The sequence below is a fragment of the Delphinapterus leucas genome, chromosome 1 (assembly GCF_059928025.1).
Source record: "Delphinapterus leucas isolate spDelLeu-1000000601 "Yukka" chromosome 1, BTC_Dleu_Yukka2, whole genome shotgun sequence".
Taxonomy (NCBI): domain Eukaryota; kingdom Metazoa; phylum Chordata; class Mammalia; order Artiodactyla; family Monodontidae; genus Delphinapterus; species Delphinapterus leucas.
This window is the reverse complement of record NC_143129.1, coordinates 153,558,549-153,577,621: the sequence shown is the minus strand read 5'-3', so window position 1 is coordinate 153,577,621 and position 19,073 is coordinate 153,558,549. Positions and strand designations below refer to the sequence as shown.

Here is a 19,073-nt window from a genome sequence, read left to right as displayed (position 1 = left end):
AACAAACGTATGGATACCAAGGGGGGAAGGGGGCGGTGGGATGAACTGGGAAATTGGGATTGACATATATACACTACTATGCATAAAACAGAAAACTAATGAGAACCTACTGTACAGCACAGGGAACTCTACTCAGTGCTCTGTGGTGACCTAAATGGGAAGGAAATCCAAAAAAAGAGGGGATATATGTATACATACAGCTGATTCACTTTGCTGTACAGCAGAAACTAACACAACATTGTAAAGCAACTATATTCCAATAAAAATTAATTTAAAAAAATAAAATAAAAGTCACCTGAAATGAAAAACAAAAAACCTGTTCCTTGTCCCATATTCCCTTTCCTATTACTGGCATCACCATCCACCTAGTTATCCAAGCAAAAAGTAGAAGGAATCTTCCCTTTCTTTCTGTTACCCATCCCCATTAATCAACAACTTTTTCAGATGGTCCTTCTTCTCCATCCTTAGTGCTAATGCCTTAGCTCAGACCCTCTTCATTGCTAGTGTGGACTTTGGTAACAATCTCCTAATTCGTCTCCCTGCTTATAGTCTTAACTCCTCCACACTGATTCTTCATAAAGCTTCCAAAGCAATTTTTTAAAAAATCTGAGTTGTCAAATTTATCACCATAAAGTTGTTCACAATATTTACTTATTATCTTTTTTGTTTGTTTTTTTGGCTGCACTGCATGGCTGTGGGAACTCAGTTCCCAGACCAGGGATTGAACCTGGGCCACAGCAGTGAAAGCACCAAATCCTAACCATTAGACTACCAGGTAACTCCCCTGCTCATTACCTTTTTAATGTCTATAGGATCTGTAGTGATGTTCCCTCTCTCATTCCTGCTATTAACAATTTGTGTTTTCTCTCCTTTTTCTGATCAGTCTAACTAAAGATTTAATAATTTTATTGATTTTTTTCAAAAAAACCCCCCATCTTCTGGTTTTACTGATCTTCTCTAACACTTTTGGTTTCTATTTCATTTATTTCTGCTCTTATTATTTTTATCTCCTTCTTTCTACTTATTTGGGTTTCATTTGCTCCTCTTTTTCCAGCTTGTCAAAGTAGAAGCTTAGATGATAATTTGAGACACTTTTTTCTTTTCTAACAGAGTGCTTAATGCTAAAAAATTTTCTCTAATCATTGCTTTAGCTATATCCCTCAAATTTTAATATACTGAATTTTTATTTTCAGTAAGTTCAAAATATTTTCTAATTTCCCTTGTGGTCAGATGGCCAAAAAGCACATGAAAAGATGCTCAACATCACTAATTATTAAAGAAATGCAAATCAAAACTACAATGAGGTATCACCTCACACTGGTCAGAAGGGCCATCATCAAAAAATCTACAAACAATAGATGCTGGAGAGGGTGTGGAGAAAAGGGAACCCTCCTACACTGTTGATGGGAATGTAAATTGATACAACCACTATGGAGAACAGTATGGAAGTTCCTTAAAAAACTAAAAATAGGGCTTCCCTGGTGGCACAGTGGTTGAGAGTCTGCCTGCCGATGCAGGGGACATGGGTTCATGCCCCGGTCCGGGAAGATCCCACATGCCACGGAGCGGCTGGGCCCGTGAGCCATGGCCACTGGGCCTGCGCGTCCGGAGCCTGTGCTCCGCAACGGGAGAGCCCACAGCAGTGAGAGGCCCGCGTACTGCAAAAAAAAAAAAAAAACTAAAAATAGAACTACTATATGACCCAGCAATCCCACTCCTAGGCATATACTCGGAGAAAACAATAATTTGAAAAGATACATGCACCCCAATGTTCACTGCAGCACTATGTACAATAGCCAGGACATGGAAGCAACCTAAATGTTCATCAACAGAGGAATGGATAAAGAAGATGTGGTACATATATACAATGGAATATTACTCAGCCATAAAAAAGAACAAAATAATGCCATTTGCAGCAACATGGATGGACCTAGAGATTGTCATACTGAGTGAAGTCAGACACAGAAAGACAAATATCATATGATATCGCTTATATGTGGAATCTAAAAAAAGGGTACGAATGAACTTAGTTACAAAACAGAAGTAGAGTCACAGATGTAGAAAACCAAGGGGATGGGGGGTGTAAAATTGGGAGATTGGGATTGACATAGACACACTACTATATATAAAATAGATAACTAATAAGAACCTACTGTATAACACAGGGAACTCCTCAATTCTCTATAATGGCCTACATGGGAAAAGAATCTAAAAAATAGAGTGGATATATGTATAACTGATTCACTTTGCTGTACACCTGAAACTAACACAATGTTGTAAATCAACTATACTACAATAAAAATTAAAAAAAATTTCCCTTGTGGTTTCTTCTTTGGGTTATGTAGAAATATGTGGTTTAATTTCCAAATACTTAGGGATTCTCTTGATACCTCTCTATTATTGATTTCTAATTTAACTCTACTGTGGTCAGAAAATATATTTTGTATGATTTTAATCTTTATAAACTTACTGAGACCTGTTATATTTTTAAAAATATGGTCTATTTTGGTAAAGGTTCTTAGCACTTGAAAAGGATGTGCATTCTCCTTTACTGGGTGCAATGTCTATAAATGTCAATGTTCTATACATGTCAATGTCTACAGTTTGACCTATAAAGGTCAAACGGTAGAAAATCCTAAGGAATCTACAAAAAGCTACAAGAATTAATAATAAGTGTATTTAGAAAAGTTACAGGATGCAAGGTCAGCATAAAGAAACTGTATTTTTATGTACTAGCAACAAACTTCTGGTAACTGGAATAATTACCATTTATGATAACATCAAAAATATCAACTACTTAGAAATAAATCTAACAAAATATGTGTAAGCCCTATACACCGAAAACTATAAAACACTGTTGAGAGAAATTACAAAAGACCTAAATAAATGGAGAGATATACCACGCTCCTGGATCAGAAGACTCAATATTATTACGATGTGAATTCTCTTCCTACTGATCTATGGATTCAATTCAATCTCAATCAAAATTAAAGCAACCCCTTTTTTTTTTTTTTGCGGTACGCGGGCCTCTCACTGTTGTGGTCTCTCCCGTTGCGGAGCACAGGCTCCGGACGCGCAGGCCCAGCGGCCATGGCTCACGGGCCCAGCCGCTCCACGGCACGTGGGATCTTCCCGGATCGGGGCACGAACCCGTGTCCCCTGCATCGGCAGGCGGACTCCCAACCACTGCGCCACCAGGGAAGCCCTAAAGCAACCCTTTTTGTAGAAACTGATAAGCTGATTAGAAAATTTATATAAAGATGCAAAGGACTTAGAATAGTTAAAACACTAATTTAGGGCTTCCCTGGTGGTTGGGAGTCCGCCTGCCGATGCAGGGGACACGGGTTCGTGCCCCGATCCGGGAAGATCCCACGTGCCGTGGAGCGGCTGGGCCCGTGAGCCATGGCCGCTGGGCCTGCGCGTCCGGAGCCTGTGCTCCGCAACGGGAGAGACCACAACAGTGAGAGGCCCGCGTACAGCAAAAAACAAAACAAAACAAAACACTAATTTAAGCATATTAAACCTCGGTTTAAGCCTTTCACTGGTTCCCCACTGCTTTCAGGAAAAAAGAATCTAAATTCATCAGCATACAATACAAGGTCCTTCATAGCATGATCCCTGTTTACTTCTCTCATTACATCTACTCCTCCCCCCTTACACTTGATATTACAGCCAAATAAAATGAAAAGTAGCTGCCAGAACATGCTGTGCTGATCATTACTCTCTCTCTGCATACATTATTATTTCTGTATGGAATGCTCTCTCCACACTGGTAGGCCTGGTAATCTATTTTTCAAGACTCAATTCAAGGGTCAGCTACTCTGTAAGCCTTCTCTGAATCCCTCAAGTAGAAACAGCAACTTCCTTATAACAAGCACTTATAATGTGCCTCTGTTATAACATTTATCACATTACACGACGATAATCTGTTTACATGTGTATCTTTCCAATAGACTTTAAGGTTCTAGAAATCAGGGTCTGAGTTAATATTTTCAATTCTGTACCCTAGTGCTTAATATATTACCTGGCACATACAGGTTCTCAGTGAGTACTGACTATGAGGCACTTGTATTCCTCATATCATGTTCTGACATCCTTCCAGGGTTCATCTTAGATCACCGTGGAGACTAGCTCCAAAAAAGTAACACTTAGCACTATCTTCTCAACCTTTTTTCACACAGCAATAGAGTACTCCTGAGTTCCTAATTTAAAGAGGCCAGTCTCCAGCCAACATTGAGTCCTAGTCTTTTTTCATTCGTCCTGTCTCACCCTCATAAAACTGACAAATCACTGGGATCAAACACCCTAAAAGTTTTATGAGTACATGTCATTGCCATACTCACCTTCAAATCCAATACGTTCAAGCAGATTCAATGGGTACCAAATTAAAGGTTTGTTCCCAACTGGAAGCAGAGGTTTGGGAATACCGGAAGTCAGGTCTGTCATCCGAGATCCCCCTCCAACTGCCATTACTACTGCTTGAAATTCCATTTTTACAAACTGCAATCACAGAGAAAAACAAGAGAAAAAGAAGTAACAAAAATCAAAGCATACACAGTATTAATCCTATTTTTAGTTAGGTTATTGATATCCACTTATGACAAATACATCATTTCCAACTCCAATAACCAGAATAAGAAAGACTCCTTAGCTACAGTATAAACATCACATTTATCCTATTCTATTACTCACGGATATATACTCTCAGCTCCAGCCTGGGGAGATGGGCTGGAGGAGAAATATGAATTAAGAAAACAAAAAATCTGGCCCTTGTTCTTGAGTTGCTCACAATTAAGTGAAGACAAATAGAGTAAATTACAATATATTATCATTAATGCCATGGCAGGTATACATCCAAGATGCAGTAGGCATGTATAGTGACGGTAACACCTAAGTCTTCCTAGAAATGATGGAAGGTTTTACAGGAAAGTAATGCTTGAGCTGACTCTTAAAGGAGTAAGAGTTTACCAAGTTGTTTTCTGATATGTGAGTTCATATTCCTTGAAAAAAAATTAAAACTTCTGACTAGAATTAACAGCACATTAGATCTCGGAAAAGTGTGAAATGAGTTAAGATTCTTCTAATAATCCAGCCATTTGCTCCCATTTTCTCATTACCCCCAACTTGAAAGATATCACTATAAACACAAAGGTAGGCTTGTATCTTAACCTAGATTTGCAGAGCCCAATTGCAGAAACAAACCAAATTAACTCCTTTTTTTCACATTCAAGGTAATAAATGAACCTGTTTGACATTCAAAAGAATCTCTTTACAGCAGCTACCACAGAAGAGAGGCACAATAAAACATCATAAATCAAAACCTCAACAAAATACTAGCAAACAGAATCCAACAGCACATTAAAAGGATCATACACCATGATCAAGTGGGGTTTATACCAGGAATGCAAGGATTCTTCAGTATACGCAAATCAATGTATGTGATAAGCCATATTAACAAATTAAAGGAGAAAAACCATATGTTCATATCAATAGATACAGAAAAAGCTTTTGACAAAATTCAACACCCATTTATGATAAAAACCTCCAGAAAGTAGGCATAGAGGGAACTTAACTCAACATAATAAAGGCCGTATATGACAAACCCACAGCCAACATCGTCCTCAACGGTGAGAAACTGAAATCATTTCCACTAAGATCAGGAACAAGACAAGTTTGCCCACTCTCACCACTCTTATTCAACATAGTTTTGGAAGTTTTAGCCACAGCAATCAGAGAAGAAAAGGAAATAAAAGGAATCCAAATCGGAAAAGAAGAAGTAAAACTGTCACTGTTTGCAGATGACATGATACTATACATAGAGAATCCTAGAGATGTCACCAGAAGACTACTAGAGCTAATCAATGAATTTGGAAAAGTAGCAGGATACAAAATTAATGCACAGAAATCTCTTGCATTCCTATACACTAATGATGAAAAAGCTGAAAGAGAAATTATGGAAACACTCTCATTTACCATTACAACAAAAAGAATAAAATACCTAGGAATAAACCTACCTAAGGAAAAGAAAGACCTGTATGCAGAAAACTATAAGACACTGATGAAAGAAATTAAAGATGATACCAACAGATGGAGAGATATACCATGTTCTTGGATTAGAAGAATCAACATTGTGAAAATGACTATACTACCCAAAGCAATCTACAGATTCAATGCAATCCCTATCAAACTACCGAGGACATTTTTCATAGAACTAGAACAAAAAATTTCACAATTTGTATGGAAACACAAAAGATCCCGAATAGCCAAAGCAATCTTGAGAACGAAAAACAGAGCTGGAGGAATCAGGCTCCCTGACTTCAGACTATACTACAAACCTACAGTAATCAAGACAGTATGGAACTGGCACAAAAACAGAAATATAGATCAATGGAACAGGAAAGAAAGCCCAGAGATAAACCCACGCACATATGGTCATCTTATTTTTGATAAAGGAGGCATGAATATACAGTGGAGAAAAGACAGCCTCTTCAATAAGTGGTGCTGGGGAAACTGGACAGCTACATGTAAAAGAATGAACTTAGAACACTCCCTAATACCATACACAAAAATAAACTCAAAATGGATCAAAGACCTAAATGTAAGGCCAGACACCATAAAACTCTTAGAGGAAAACACATGCAGAACACTCTCTGACATAAATCACAGCAAGATCCTTTTTGACCCACCTCCTAGAGAAATGGAAATAAAAATAAACAAATGTGACCTAATGAAACTTAAAAGCTTTTGCACAGCAAAGGAAACCATAAACAAGACGAAAAGACAACCCTCAGAATGGGAGAAAATATTTACAAATGAAGCAACTGACATAAGATTAATCTCCAAAATATACAAGCAGCTCATGCAGCTCAATTTCAAAAAAAAGAAACAACCCAATCCAAAAATGGGCAGAAGACCTAAACAGACATTTCTCCAAAGAAGATATACAAATTACCAACAAACACATGAAAGGATGCTCAACATCACTAATCATCAGAGAAATGCAAATCAAAACTTTAATGAGATATCACCTCACACCGGTCAGAATGGCCATCATCAAAAGATCTACAAACAGGGCTTCCTTGGTGGCACAGTGGTTGAGAGTCCGCCTGCCGATGCAAGGGACACGGGTTCGTGCCCCGGTCCGGGAGGATCCCACATGCCGCGGAGTGGCTGGGACCGTGAGCCATGGCCGCTGAGCCTGCGCGTCCAGAGCCTGTGCTCCGCGGCGGGAGAGGCCACAGCAGTGAGAGGCCCGGGTACCGCAAAAAAAAAAAAAAAAAAAAATCTACAACCAGTAAATGCTGGAGAGGGTGTGGAGAAAATGGAACCCTCTTGCACTGTTGGTGGGAATGTAAATTGATACAGCCACTATGGAGAACAGTATGGAGGTTCCTTAAAAAACTAAAAGTAGAACTACCATACGACCCAGCAATCCCACTACTGGGCATATATCCTGAGAAAACCATCATTCAAAAAGAGTCATGCACCACAATGCTCATTGCAGCTCTACCTACAACAGCCAGGACATGGAAGCAACCTAAGTGTCCATCGACAGATGAATAGATAAAGAAGATGTGGCACATATATACAATGGAATATTACTCAGCCATAAAAAGAAATGAAATTGAGTTATTTGTAGTGAGGTGGATGGACCTAGAGTCTGTCATACAGAGTGAAGTAAGTCAGAAATAGAAAAACAAATACCATATGCTAACACACATATAATCTTAAAAAAAAGGTTCTGGGCTTCCCTGGTGGCACAGTGGTTGGGGGTCTGCCTGCCGATGCAGGGGGCGCGGGTTCGTGCCCTGGTCCAGGAGGATCCCACGTGCCGCGGAGCGGCTGGGCCCGTGAGCCATGGCCGCTGAGCCTGTGCGTCCGGAGCCTGTGCTCCGCAACGGGAGAGGCCACAATAGTGAGAGGCCCGCGTACCGCAAAAAGAGAATGGAGTTGACACGGGGAGGAGGAAGGGTAAGCTGGGACGAAGTGAGAGAGTGGCATGGACATACATACACTACCAAATGTAAAATAGATAGCTAGTGGGAAGCAGCCGCATAGCACAGGGAGATCAGCTCGGTGCTTTGTGACCACCTAGAGGGGTGGGATAGGGAGGGTGGGAGGGAGATGTAAGAGGGAGGAATATGGGGATATATGTATATGTATAGCTGATTCACTTTGTTATACAGCAGAAACTAACACACCATTGTAAAGCAATTATACTCCAATAAAGACGTTAAAAAAAATCACAAATCCTTATTGATTTAAAAGTACTCTTTGACTTACAACCAATGATGTAACCTTTCAAAAACAAGTGTTAAATTCAACGTTTAGAAAAAAAAATTATTTAACACCAAACTGGCAAATAATGTTGCACCTTTACCATAATTGTGATCAGTGCTGTGCTCCTCACATCAGTATCTAACCTACAACACTCACACCCTGTACACCCAAGCACAAAGTGAAGGCTCTTGCCCAACATCCACAACTTAAAGATGTGGTAATTTCAATTCCAGCAGGCACTGCCTCAGATTGGAATTTAACTTCAATCTGGCACTGTATAACTCCCATAACATCTGATGTTATGTTGAAAAGAACTCTGGACCCTTAAGGGTCAAAAGACCTGAGTCTGAGTTCTGGTTCTGCCAATTACAGGTGAGGTAAGAAGGGGCCTGACATTTAAAACTCTCAGCGTCCTCAGTTTCTAGAAGGGAGACTGGTGGTTAAGTTCACAGGCCCTCAAGCTAGACTGCCTGGGTCTGAATTCTAGTTCTACCATGAATTAGCTGTGTGATCCAGGGCAAGCTACATAACTTCTCCACCTCAGTCTTCTTAATTTTCTAAGATGAGAATAATTAGTTTCTACTTCACACAGATTTATAAATATTAAATGAGTTAATCTATGTAAAGCACACATAATAACGTCAATCCCATGACAAGCATTATGTGTTTGATATTCGACAGGTCATGGAAGCCTTCTGTGCCAGCTGAACCATAATTCTGGTCCCTGTATTGCTATTCTTGCTTCCTAGGTTGCCTTTCTCCTGTGCCTAGTATTTAATTACCTATTAGACTTTTAAGACTTAGTTCAAGAACCACCTTGCCTAAAAAGCCATTCCTATCTGTTCCCACCCTCCTGGAGAAGTAAATCTTTCCTCCTTAAGTGCTTCTACTCTATGTACAGATCATCTCTACCTTTACAGGCTGTATTGCGCATTTATTTAAATGTCTATTTTCTATGAGTTCCTTGACTGTCACTGCTGTATCCCCAGTACTTGACACAACTCCCGTCAGATGCTAGGCACTCCATCAGTGCTCTGTGGAATGAGCATCCGTGAACCTCACAACCCCGTGGTAAGACTCAAGCTCAAACATTAGAACCCAGATCACTAGGTTCACAGAGGTTCTGCTCTCAATGAGGCTCTGGGTGATAATCATGAACATAACCACCCATGATACCAGGCAGCCTGTCAAATGTCTCAGTGTCACTACCACGACTCTGGGTGATGGGAATCAAGGCAAAGACGCGTTAGCCACTCAAGTTTTAAAGGGGGTGTCATGGCATCCCAGACCTGCCTCCGTCATAGTACTCACTGCCTTCTCCCTTTGTAAACTGGTAAGATAAAACACCGTATCATAACTGATCTCTCAGCCAGACCTTATTGTATTTCACTGTCTTGCACCTAAACAACCAAAAACAGAATAAATGAACGAAGGACTTCAGTGTAAAGGACTAGGCACTATGCTCAGGGCGTCTGCTCCTGGGTCTGGCGCTCACTCGCTGAGACTTCTAGCAGATCCTCCCCTCCCTGAAACTCAGTTTCCCCATCTGTTGCACGAGGTGGCTGGCTCGGATTCTCCCCGAGCTTCCTTCTAGTTTGGGCACTTGGCTCTGCGGCCGGGTCGGGCAGGCACTCGAGCTGGCGACTCACTCTGCACCCCCGCCAGCCGCTCAGGCCCTCCTTAACCAGGCTCGAGGAGCCCACCTCTCTCCGGTGCAGCGAGGCCCGGCGGCCTCCACCGCGCGGCTCACCCCGCCAGCCAGCTCGTGCGCAGCCTGGCAGCGCACCAGCCGCAGCTTTACCTCAGGTCCCCGCGCGCCACAACCGCTCGCTCGGGTGGCTCCCCACGCCGCCGCCGACTGATAGCCCAAAAGCGCAGGCGCGCGATGGCCGGGCAGATCGATGGGACGAGCTGGGCAGGTCCGCGGAGAAGGAACGAGCACCGAGTGATAGATGCCGGCCAAGAAGGGCACGGCGGGGAGGAGGGGAGGAGGCGAGGAGGCGGGGCCGCCTGAGCCTTTTCGTTCGTTCACACATCACCAAGGCCCATTGAGCGTCCCTCACAGGGCAGGGGAACTAGTCATAGCCTCTTCCTTCAGGCAGTTCTCCTTCTAGGACCTGGACTCAACTGCCACTCTGCGAAAAGAGAGCTCTTTGGGAGCTGCGGTTTGGGGCTAGCCAGTGGAGAACTCACCAAGGATTGCCAAGGTTTTCTATGTCCAGTGAGGTCTAATGTGGCGACTCAACGTTGGCTTTCTGAACCAGACTATTATGGTATGGAAAACATCCACTTGTAGCCATCAAAACAGTTGGTCGGGGGTGTGGGATTAGGGAAGATCTCATTGAGATGGTGACACTGAACAGTGGCTTGGAGAGAGTGAGTCAAATGTATATCTTGGGTAAGAGCCTTCCCAGAAGACTAGCCAGCAAGTGTAAAGGCCCTGAAGAGAGATGGCAAGCTCAAAGAACAGCAAGGAGACCAATATGGCTAAAGCAAAGTAAGCCAGGGTGAGAGTGGATGATGGTAGAGGAGGCTAGAGAGGCAATGGGGAGAGGGTGAAGAATTCAGATCCTGTGGGTCTTGTAGGCCGTTGTGAAGACCTTGAATTATGCAGAGGAGCAGCGATATAACAGTTTTTAAAAGGATCACTTTGGTTGCTGTGTTGAGAACAGACTCCCTGGAAGCAGGGGCAACTGCATGAAAGAACCCAAACACCTGAGTCTAGACTCCAACAGTTGTGAGAGATAATAATAAAATATTTTTTTTGTTTTAAGCAGTAAATTTTGACACAGATTGTTAAGCTACATTATCTGATTTTTTTTTCTTTTTTTTTTTTTTTGCTTTGCTGCGTGGCTTGCGGGGATCTTACCAGGGATTGAGGCCAGGCCAGGGCAGTGAAAGCGCTGAGTCCTAACCACAGGACCACCAGGGAATTCCCTAAACTACATTGGATAGCAGGAACAATGGTCATTCTCTCACACACACATTCCTGCAATTTCCTAATCTTTTGGAAGCTTCCTCTTTTTCTATCCATCTCTTAAATCTTGAGTTGCCTTAGCTCCCTGCCAGTTAGGAGGCAGAGTCTAATTTCTGCAATAAAAATAAACGAGTTTGACTTCATTCAACAATATTTTTTGCGTGCCTAATATGTGCCAACCATTATCTTAGATGCTAGATGCTGGGGATACAGCAATCAATGAGAAAGATAGGACTTGTAATTTTCCCCAGACTTTCAGCCAGAAGAATAGGAGCTCAGCTTAGAACTTACTAAGAAAAAGTCCTGAGCCACATCCATAAAACCAGCATATCCCTGCCCTGCCACTCCTTCACTTTAGAATGCTGGTGATGAGTTATTGGAAAATTATTTGTTTTAACTCAAAGCACTGAGTTGGTAAAAGGGAGCCGAGCCGTGAAGTGATTGATTTGGCCACAAGAGACCTGAAACTTGACTACCCTTTCCTTCTGCAGCAAGATTCTCTTTCCTTGGTATTAGCCCAAGCAAGCAGAAGCCTTGGGAATTATAGCATGGTTTTGAGGTAAGAACTAGTTACGAAGGAAGAACAGCACTCAACTTCATATCTGTCATCCATTTTTTTTTTTTTTTTTTTTTTTTGCGGTAAGCGGGCCTCTCACTGTTGTGGCCTCTCCCGTTGCGGAGCACAGGCTCTGGACGCGCAGGCTCAGCGGCCATGGCTCACGGGCCCAGCTGCTCCGCGGCATGTGAGATCCTCCCGGACCAGAGCACGAACCCGCGTCCCCTGAATCGGCAGGCGGGCTCCCAACCACCGTGCCACCAGCGAAGACCCTGTCATCCATTTTTTAAAATTTAATTTATTTTTTATACAGCAGGTTCTTATTAGTTATCTTTTTTATGCATGTTAGTGTATACATGTCAATCCCAATCTCCTAATTCATCCCACCACCACCCACACACACTTTCCCCCCTTGGTGTCCATATGTTTGTTCTCTACATCTGTGTCTCTATTTCTTCCTTGCAAACCAGTTCATCTGTACCATTTTTCTAGATTCCACATATATGCGTTAATATACGGTATTTGTTTTTCTCTTTCTGACTTACTTCACTCTGTATGACAGTCTCTAGGTCCATCCACGTCTCTACAAATGACCCAGTTTCGTTCCTTTTTATGGCTGAATAATACTCCATTGTATATATGTACCACATCTTCTTTATCCATTCGTTTGTCGATGGGCATTTAGGTTGCTTCCATGACTTGTCTATTGTAAATAGTGCTTCAATGAACATTGGGGTGCATGTGTCTTTTTGAATTACGGTTTTCTCTGGGTGTATGCCCAGTAGTGGGATTGTGGGGTCATGTGGTAATGCTATTTTTACCTTTTTAAGGAACCTCCATACTGTTCTCCATAGTGGCTGTATCAATTTACATTCCCACCAACAGTACAAGAGGGTTCCGTCATCCTTTTTTTTTTTTTTTTTTTTTTTTTGCGGTACGTGGGCCTCTCACCGTTGTGGCCTCTCCCGTTGTGGAGCACAGGCTCCGGACGCGCAGGCTCAGCGGCCGTGGCTCATGGGCCCAGCCGCTCCGTGGCATGTGGGATCTCCCCGGACCGGGCACGAACCCGCATCCCCTGCATCGGCAGGCGGACTCTCAACTACTGCGCCACCAGGGAAGCCCCTATCACCCATTTTAAATGCTCATGTTTAAACTAGCAAATGTTTTCCAGGGAGCTAGAGGACTTTCTCCTCTAGTTGAGGAAAGTAGTTGAGGGATTACTTCAGTTTAAACTCACTTTAAATTATTCCCTTAGGGCAGCAGTTCTCAAACGTTTTGGTCCCTGGACCCTTTACACTCTTAAAAATTATTGGGTGTAAAGCAACTATACTCCAATAAAAATTAGTTGAAAAAAAATATTGGGGGCTTCCCTGGTGGCACAGTGGTTAAGAATCGCCTGCCAATGCAGGGGACACAGGTTTGAACCCTGGTCCGGGAAGATCCCACATGCCACGGAGCAACTAAGCCCATGCACCACAACTACTGAGCCTGTGCTCTAGAGCCCGTGAGCCACAACTACTGAGCCCTCATGCTGCAACTACTGAAGCCCACGCGCCTAGAGCCCGTGCTCTGCAACAAGAGAAGCCACCGCAATAAGAAGCCCATGCACCACAAGGAAGAGGAGCCCCTGCTCGCCACAACTAGAGAAAGCCCGCGCTCAGCAACGAAGACCCAATGCAGCCAAAAATAAATAAATAAAATAAATTTCTGAAAAGAAAAATGATTGGGAACCCCAAAGAACGTTTGTTTGTATAGATTATATCTGTTGATATCTATCATATTAAAAATTCAAACTGAGAAATTTTAAAAACAGTAATTCATAAAAAATTGAAACAATTAAACCTATTACATGGTAACAGTAACATTTTAATGAAAATGTAACTATGTTTCCAAAGCAAAAAAATTAGTGAGAAGAATGCAATGGTTTCATTCATCTTTTTGCATGTCTCATTAATGTCTGGCTTAATAGAGAACAGCTGAATTTTCTCATCAGTTGTTTTGGGTGATGAAAACCCAACCTCACACAGATACATCGTTGGAAAAGGGAAAGATATTTTAATAGCATTTGTCAGATAATGTGGGTATTCTTCGATACTACACACCAAACTCAATAAGTGGTAGTTTGTTAAAGATTAGTTGCGATGTAGAATCATTTATATCAATGGCCATTTTGTACTCTGTTATAATACTTGCATTTTGAATGGGCATTTTACCAATGCATGATTTTGCAACCTGATGCATTGATCATTTGTAAAATACTGGTTCACTAGGTTATGTAGATCTTCCCAATATTGACTCATTATACAATATTTTTAAAGTCACATTTGTTAATATCACCACCAATCTCATTAGAAAAGTCCTTAGGAATGTTGGCAAGCTTGTGATGACAAATACAAGTTTCCCAGACTTCTGATTTTCTCTTGAAATCTCAAATATTATCGTTAGTGGTTTTCTTTGAAGTGACTGGCTTACTTCACTCTTTTTTTTTTTTTTGCGGTACGCTGGCCTCTCACTGTTGTGGCCTCTCCCGTTGCAGAGCACAGGATCCGGACGCGCAGGCTCAGCGGCCATGGCTCACGGGCCCAGCAGCTCCGCGGCATGTGGGATCTTCCCGGACCGGGGCATGAACCCGTGTCCCCTGCATCGGCAGGCGGACTCTCAACCACTGCGCCACCAGGGAAGCCCGCTTCACTCATTTTTGTTAATTTTTTGTCCACAGTTTGTCAGTTGTTCTTTCAAGTAAATATAGTGTTTTGTGAAAAAAGCAGTAGTTCAAAAATCAAACAATGGCCCAAGTGCTTTTCTGGAGACAACTATCATACTTCTTTCATATATGCACAGAAGTTTTACATGTGTACTTCCTGTTTCATCACATAGAATATTAAAAAGTTGTGTACTCAAGGACAAAGATTTAATAAAATTATTTTATTGCCTCATCAAAGACATTAAGTGAAACTTACTTTATTTTTTTTATTTTAATTTTTATTTTTATTGCAAGTGTGTGGCAGTGAAGAATACAGTGACTATTAATACAGTTTGGTATCTCTGATTTGATTGATGCTAAAGCACCAGCAGTTTTATCCACCATTGCTTTTGTACCATCAGTGCAGATATCAGTGCAGGGAAAGAGGCAGATAGTGTCTTAGTATTATTATAAAAATAGCCTTGGGGCTTCCCTGGTGGCGCAGTGGTTGAGAGTCCGCCTGCCGATGCAGGGGACACGGGTTCGTGCCCTGATCTGGGAAGATCCCACATGCCGCGGAGCAGCTGGGCCCGTGAGCCATGGCTGCTGAGCTTGTGCGTCCGGAGCCTGTGCTCCTCAACGGGAGAGGCCACAACAGTGAGAGGCCTGCGTACCGCAAAAAAAAAATAAATAAATAAATAAATAAAAATAGCCTTGACCTGATAGATCCCCTGAAAGGGTCTTGGGGACTCGCTGAGGTCCACGGAGCTTACTTTAAGAACTGCTGCAAAAAAAAAAAAAAAAAAAAGAACTGCTACCTCATGGACTTTTTGCTGGCTCCCACTGCTTCTAGTCCTTACATTATGGCACTCACCACAAAGGATTGTCATCTCCTTTTTCATGTCTTCTGTATCACACTGGGAGCCCCCTAAGGACAAAGGCTGTATCTTATTTACTTCTCTCTCCACAGATCCTAGCACAGCATCTGGGACATGCTAAGTAGTAATATTAAACAAATTAGAAATTTCTCAGAAATTTCCGCTTGTCCTCCGATTTGGTGGTAGGAAAGCTGGGCTGAGGGCCTGGGTCGCTGATAACATCTCTTCTTCTGAACATTTCTTTTCACTAAGTCAATCTACACTATTAGCCCTCATGCCTAGCCTCATTCTTATTATTTACTTTTAATTATTAATTACATAGGAAGTATTTAATAAATGCTTATTGAATACAGGCTATTCCCTATAATGTTTGTTTCCTGTTCACATTTCTTCCCTAAGGGACATTTATGTGTATGTGTTTGTATGTGGTGGGGAAACAGTTTAAGAAGGTCAAGCTCTAAAGTTCTTCTTAAACTATGGGAGACAAAAGAAACCTTTCAAAAGTTGGGCCTTGGCTCAGAAATACTCTTCCCACGGTCTGCAAGAGATCTCTCTTTGGGAATTTACTGGCCACACCACAATATTCATCTACTCCGTCTGGCTGAGGACTTGTCAGTGGGGCAGGGGATTATTATTCTTAGAGTGCTGAGTGAAAGATAAAAGTGAAAAGAGAAACTCTACTTTGGCAACCAATTGCAGGTCCCAAAATATTTGTGTTTTATTTTTGTACATAAGCCCAGCAGTTTCCTATTAGATTCATGACAAGTTAGAGACCAAATGATGCTCCAGTGTTTACATAAAGAGCTTGGAAAGAATCTTCATTAACTAGGAATTCAATATTTCCTTTCAAGCACACAGAATTTTCATTGTTGGTGGTTTTGAAGGTCAGAATCTGGACATTTATGCTCTAAACTGATGGGCCAACTTTAAAAATAAGTGATTTAATCAATTTTTAAATTTTCTTCCTTTATTGAAAAACTTTTCAGATGGCTGATTTTCCTTGGTTTTAAATTGGAAAGTATGGTTTATTGGCCACAGTTCATTTATTTATTGAACAACTATTTATTGAGTGACTACTATGTGCCAAGAATAGTTTTAGGCTCTTAGAATATATTAGTGAACAAAAAAGGATCCAGCCTTCATTATAGCAGGGAGAGGCAGCATAAATTATAAGGAAGTTTAAATAATAAATGAGTAAACTGTACCATATACTAAAATGTGATAAGTACTTTGGGAATATGAAGAAGTTAGGCAGGGAGGAGGGACAGGGAGAGGGAGAACACCATATTGACAGCATAAAGTCTTAGAATTTTATAGAGGTTATTGAAATTTGTGATCTATGTCTCATTTAAATCTTTCCACAACTTAAAAAATATTTTTATTTATTTATTTATTTGGTTGTGCCAGGTCTTTGTTGCGGCTTGAGGGCTCCTTAGTTGTGGCTTGAGACCTCCTTAGTTGCAGCTCACCAGCTTAGTTGTGGCATGCAAACTCTTCGTTGCGACATTCATGTGGGATCTAGTTCTCCGACCAGGGATCAAACCCAGGCCCCCTGCATTGGGAGCACAGAGTCTTAACCACTGCGCCATCAGGGAAATCCTTTTCCACAACTTTCTATCTAATAAATTCAGAAATAGATGCAAAAGGAACAAGTGACATCAGTAAAAATGGTGAAGTCCCTCCAAAAATTCTCTCCTCCATAAAAGCAAATTGTCAGAATCAACTTGGATCATGTTGGATGTGCATCCATGAATGAACAATCATGTCACTTTTTAAAGTCTGTTGGTAATTAGTCACTGCACATCTCTTATTCAGTTCATTCATAGACAGCAAAGAATATAGTTGTGTTGCTTCCTTGTCTTCCAGTGATAAACCCATGTGACATTAAAAAGAAAAAAGGATAATTGAGAATTGGCCAACAAAATGAAAGTGCAGCAAATAAATGAGAAGTGATAATGCTGGAAGTGAAATTCAAATTGAGCATAAATGGAGTTGTATCATGGGGAAGTTAACACTTCTGTCTTGAAAGAGTATAGATATGCAGCCAGAAGGACTTAGTGAGGGCAAGCTTATCCACATAAATGAGGAAAGTGGCTGTGACAAAAAGGATGAAGTTGTCCCAGAGGAAGTGATGTCAGCAACAACTTCACATGAAAAGAATTCTCAGAGAGATTTCATGAGATTCAAAGTACAAAGAATAAAATGTTGGAAGGTGATCCAAACTTAGAGAGGAGTATGACCATTCACCAAGACTTAGAGTAGATGCTTGCTCCATATTACAAGACAAGAAAAAAGAGGCAAGCACTATTCAAACTACTCTTGATAAGCGTTTTACAAAGAAAGAAATTTAATTCTTAAATCTTCTAAATGCTTTAGATTTCAATGTACTAAATAACCATTAGTTTTACTAGTTTTTCGTTTCCTTGTACATTTATAATTGTAGGAGAGTTTTTAATGTTTTAACAAAACATTTGTCATGGAAGAGTGGTAATTTCCCACATTGATTATTATTATTTTTTTAAAGTTATTTATTTATTTGGTTTTTTGTTTATTTATTTATTTACTTTTGGCTGCATTGGGTCTTCGTTGCTGTGCGCGGGCTTTCTCTAGTTGCGGTGAGCGGGGGCTACTCTTTGTTGCGGTGCGCAGGCTTCTCATTGAGGTGGCTTCTCTTGTTGTGGAGCACGGGCTCTAGATGCGCAGGCTTCAGTAGTTGCAGCATGTGGGCTCGGTAGTTGTGGCTCACAGGCTCTAGAGCGTAAGCTCAGCAGTCGCAGCGCACGGGCTTTGTTGCTCCGCGGCATGTGGGATCTTCCTGACCAGGGATCAAACCTGTGTCCCTGCATTGACAGGTGGATTCTTAACCACTGCGCCATCAGGGAAGCCCCTCCCCCCACTTGATTATTAAGATCTCTTTGCATGGTTTCAAAGTGCAGGATCATTTTTACAGCCTGGCACTACTGTGCAAAACGAAGATTTCTTATATATTAAAATTTAGCGTACAATGATGATAAGCACGTGAAAACGCAGCATTTCAAAGCAATGGTAAAGGATAGGTACTTCACAAAAGGAAGCTGAGGGACTTCCCTGGTGGTCCAATGGGTAAGACTCTGCGCTCCCAGTGCAGGGGGCCTGGGTTTGATCCCTGGTCAGGGAACTAGATCCTGCATGCATGCCACAACTAAGAGTTTGCATGCCACAGTGAGAAGTGTGCGTGCCACAACGAAGATCCTGCGTGCCACAACTAAGACCCGGTGCAGCCTAAATAAATAAATATTTTTTAAAAATTACTGTTAAAAAAAAAAAAGGAAGCTGAGGAAACTGGCAAAGGATTTGGAAAACCTGTGGCTGTTGTCTACTGTCCATGGTCAACATGTGGTTAAGCCAGGATATGAATATAGGCAAGCTAACTCTAGAGAATGTGCTCCTAACTAGTATACTATATTGCCTTCCTGTGGTGTGTATCCAATATATGGTTTCTTCCATAAAGAAAAAAGAATTTTAATTCATAAAAATTTAAAATTTTGTATATTAGGAAAGAACATATATGAAATTAAATGGCAAAGTACAGACTGGAAAAACATATTTATAACACCTGACACAACAAGGGGGTTAATATACAGGACATAGTGCCTTAGTTAACATGTCAGCAGGCTTTGGAGCTGGCAGACAACAATCCAAATTGTAGCTTCATCACTT

The 19,073-nt window shown here is 41.4% G+C and overlaps 1 protein-coding gene across 3 annotated transcripts in view; it reads right to left on the bottom strand.

Moving 5' to 3' along the window:
* Positions 1 to 10,150, bottom strand: part of EIF2B3 (eukaryotic translation initiation factor 2B subunit gamma) — a 163,985-nt gene extending 153,835 nt beyond the window's left edge. For 2 of the 3 annotated variants that reach the window (XM_089894250.1, XM_022575555.2), the window contains exons 1-2: positions 10,082 to 10,150; positions 4,344 to 4,500 (exon numbers count right to left, since the gene is read on the bottom strand). In XM_089894250.1, coding sequence (XP_089750376.1) covers positions 4,344 to 4,491 — 148 coding nt within the window. In that variant the 5' untranslated portion in view covers positions 4,492 to 4,500; positions 10,082 to 10,150. The other variant, XM_089894245.1, reaches the window with a different exon arrangement.
* Between the last annotated feature and the right edge of the window lie 8,923 nt (positions 10,151 to 19,073).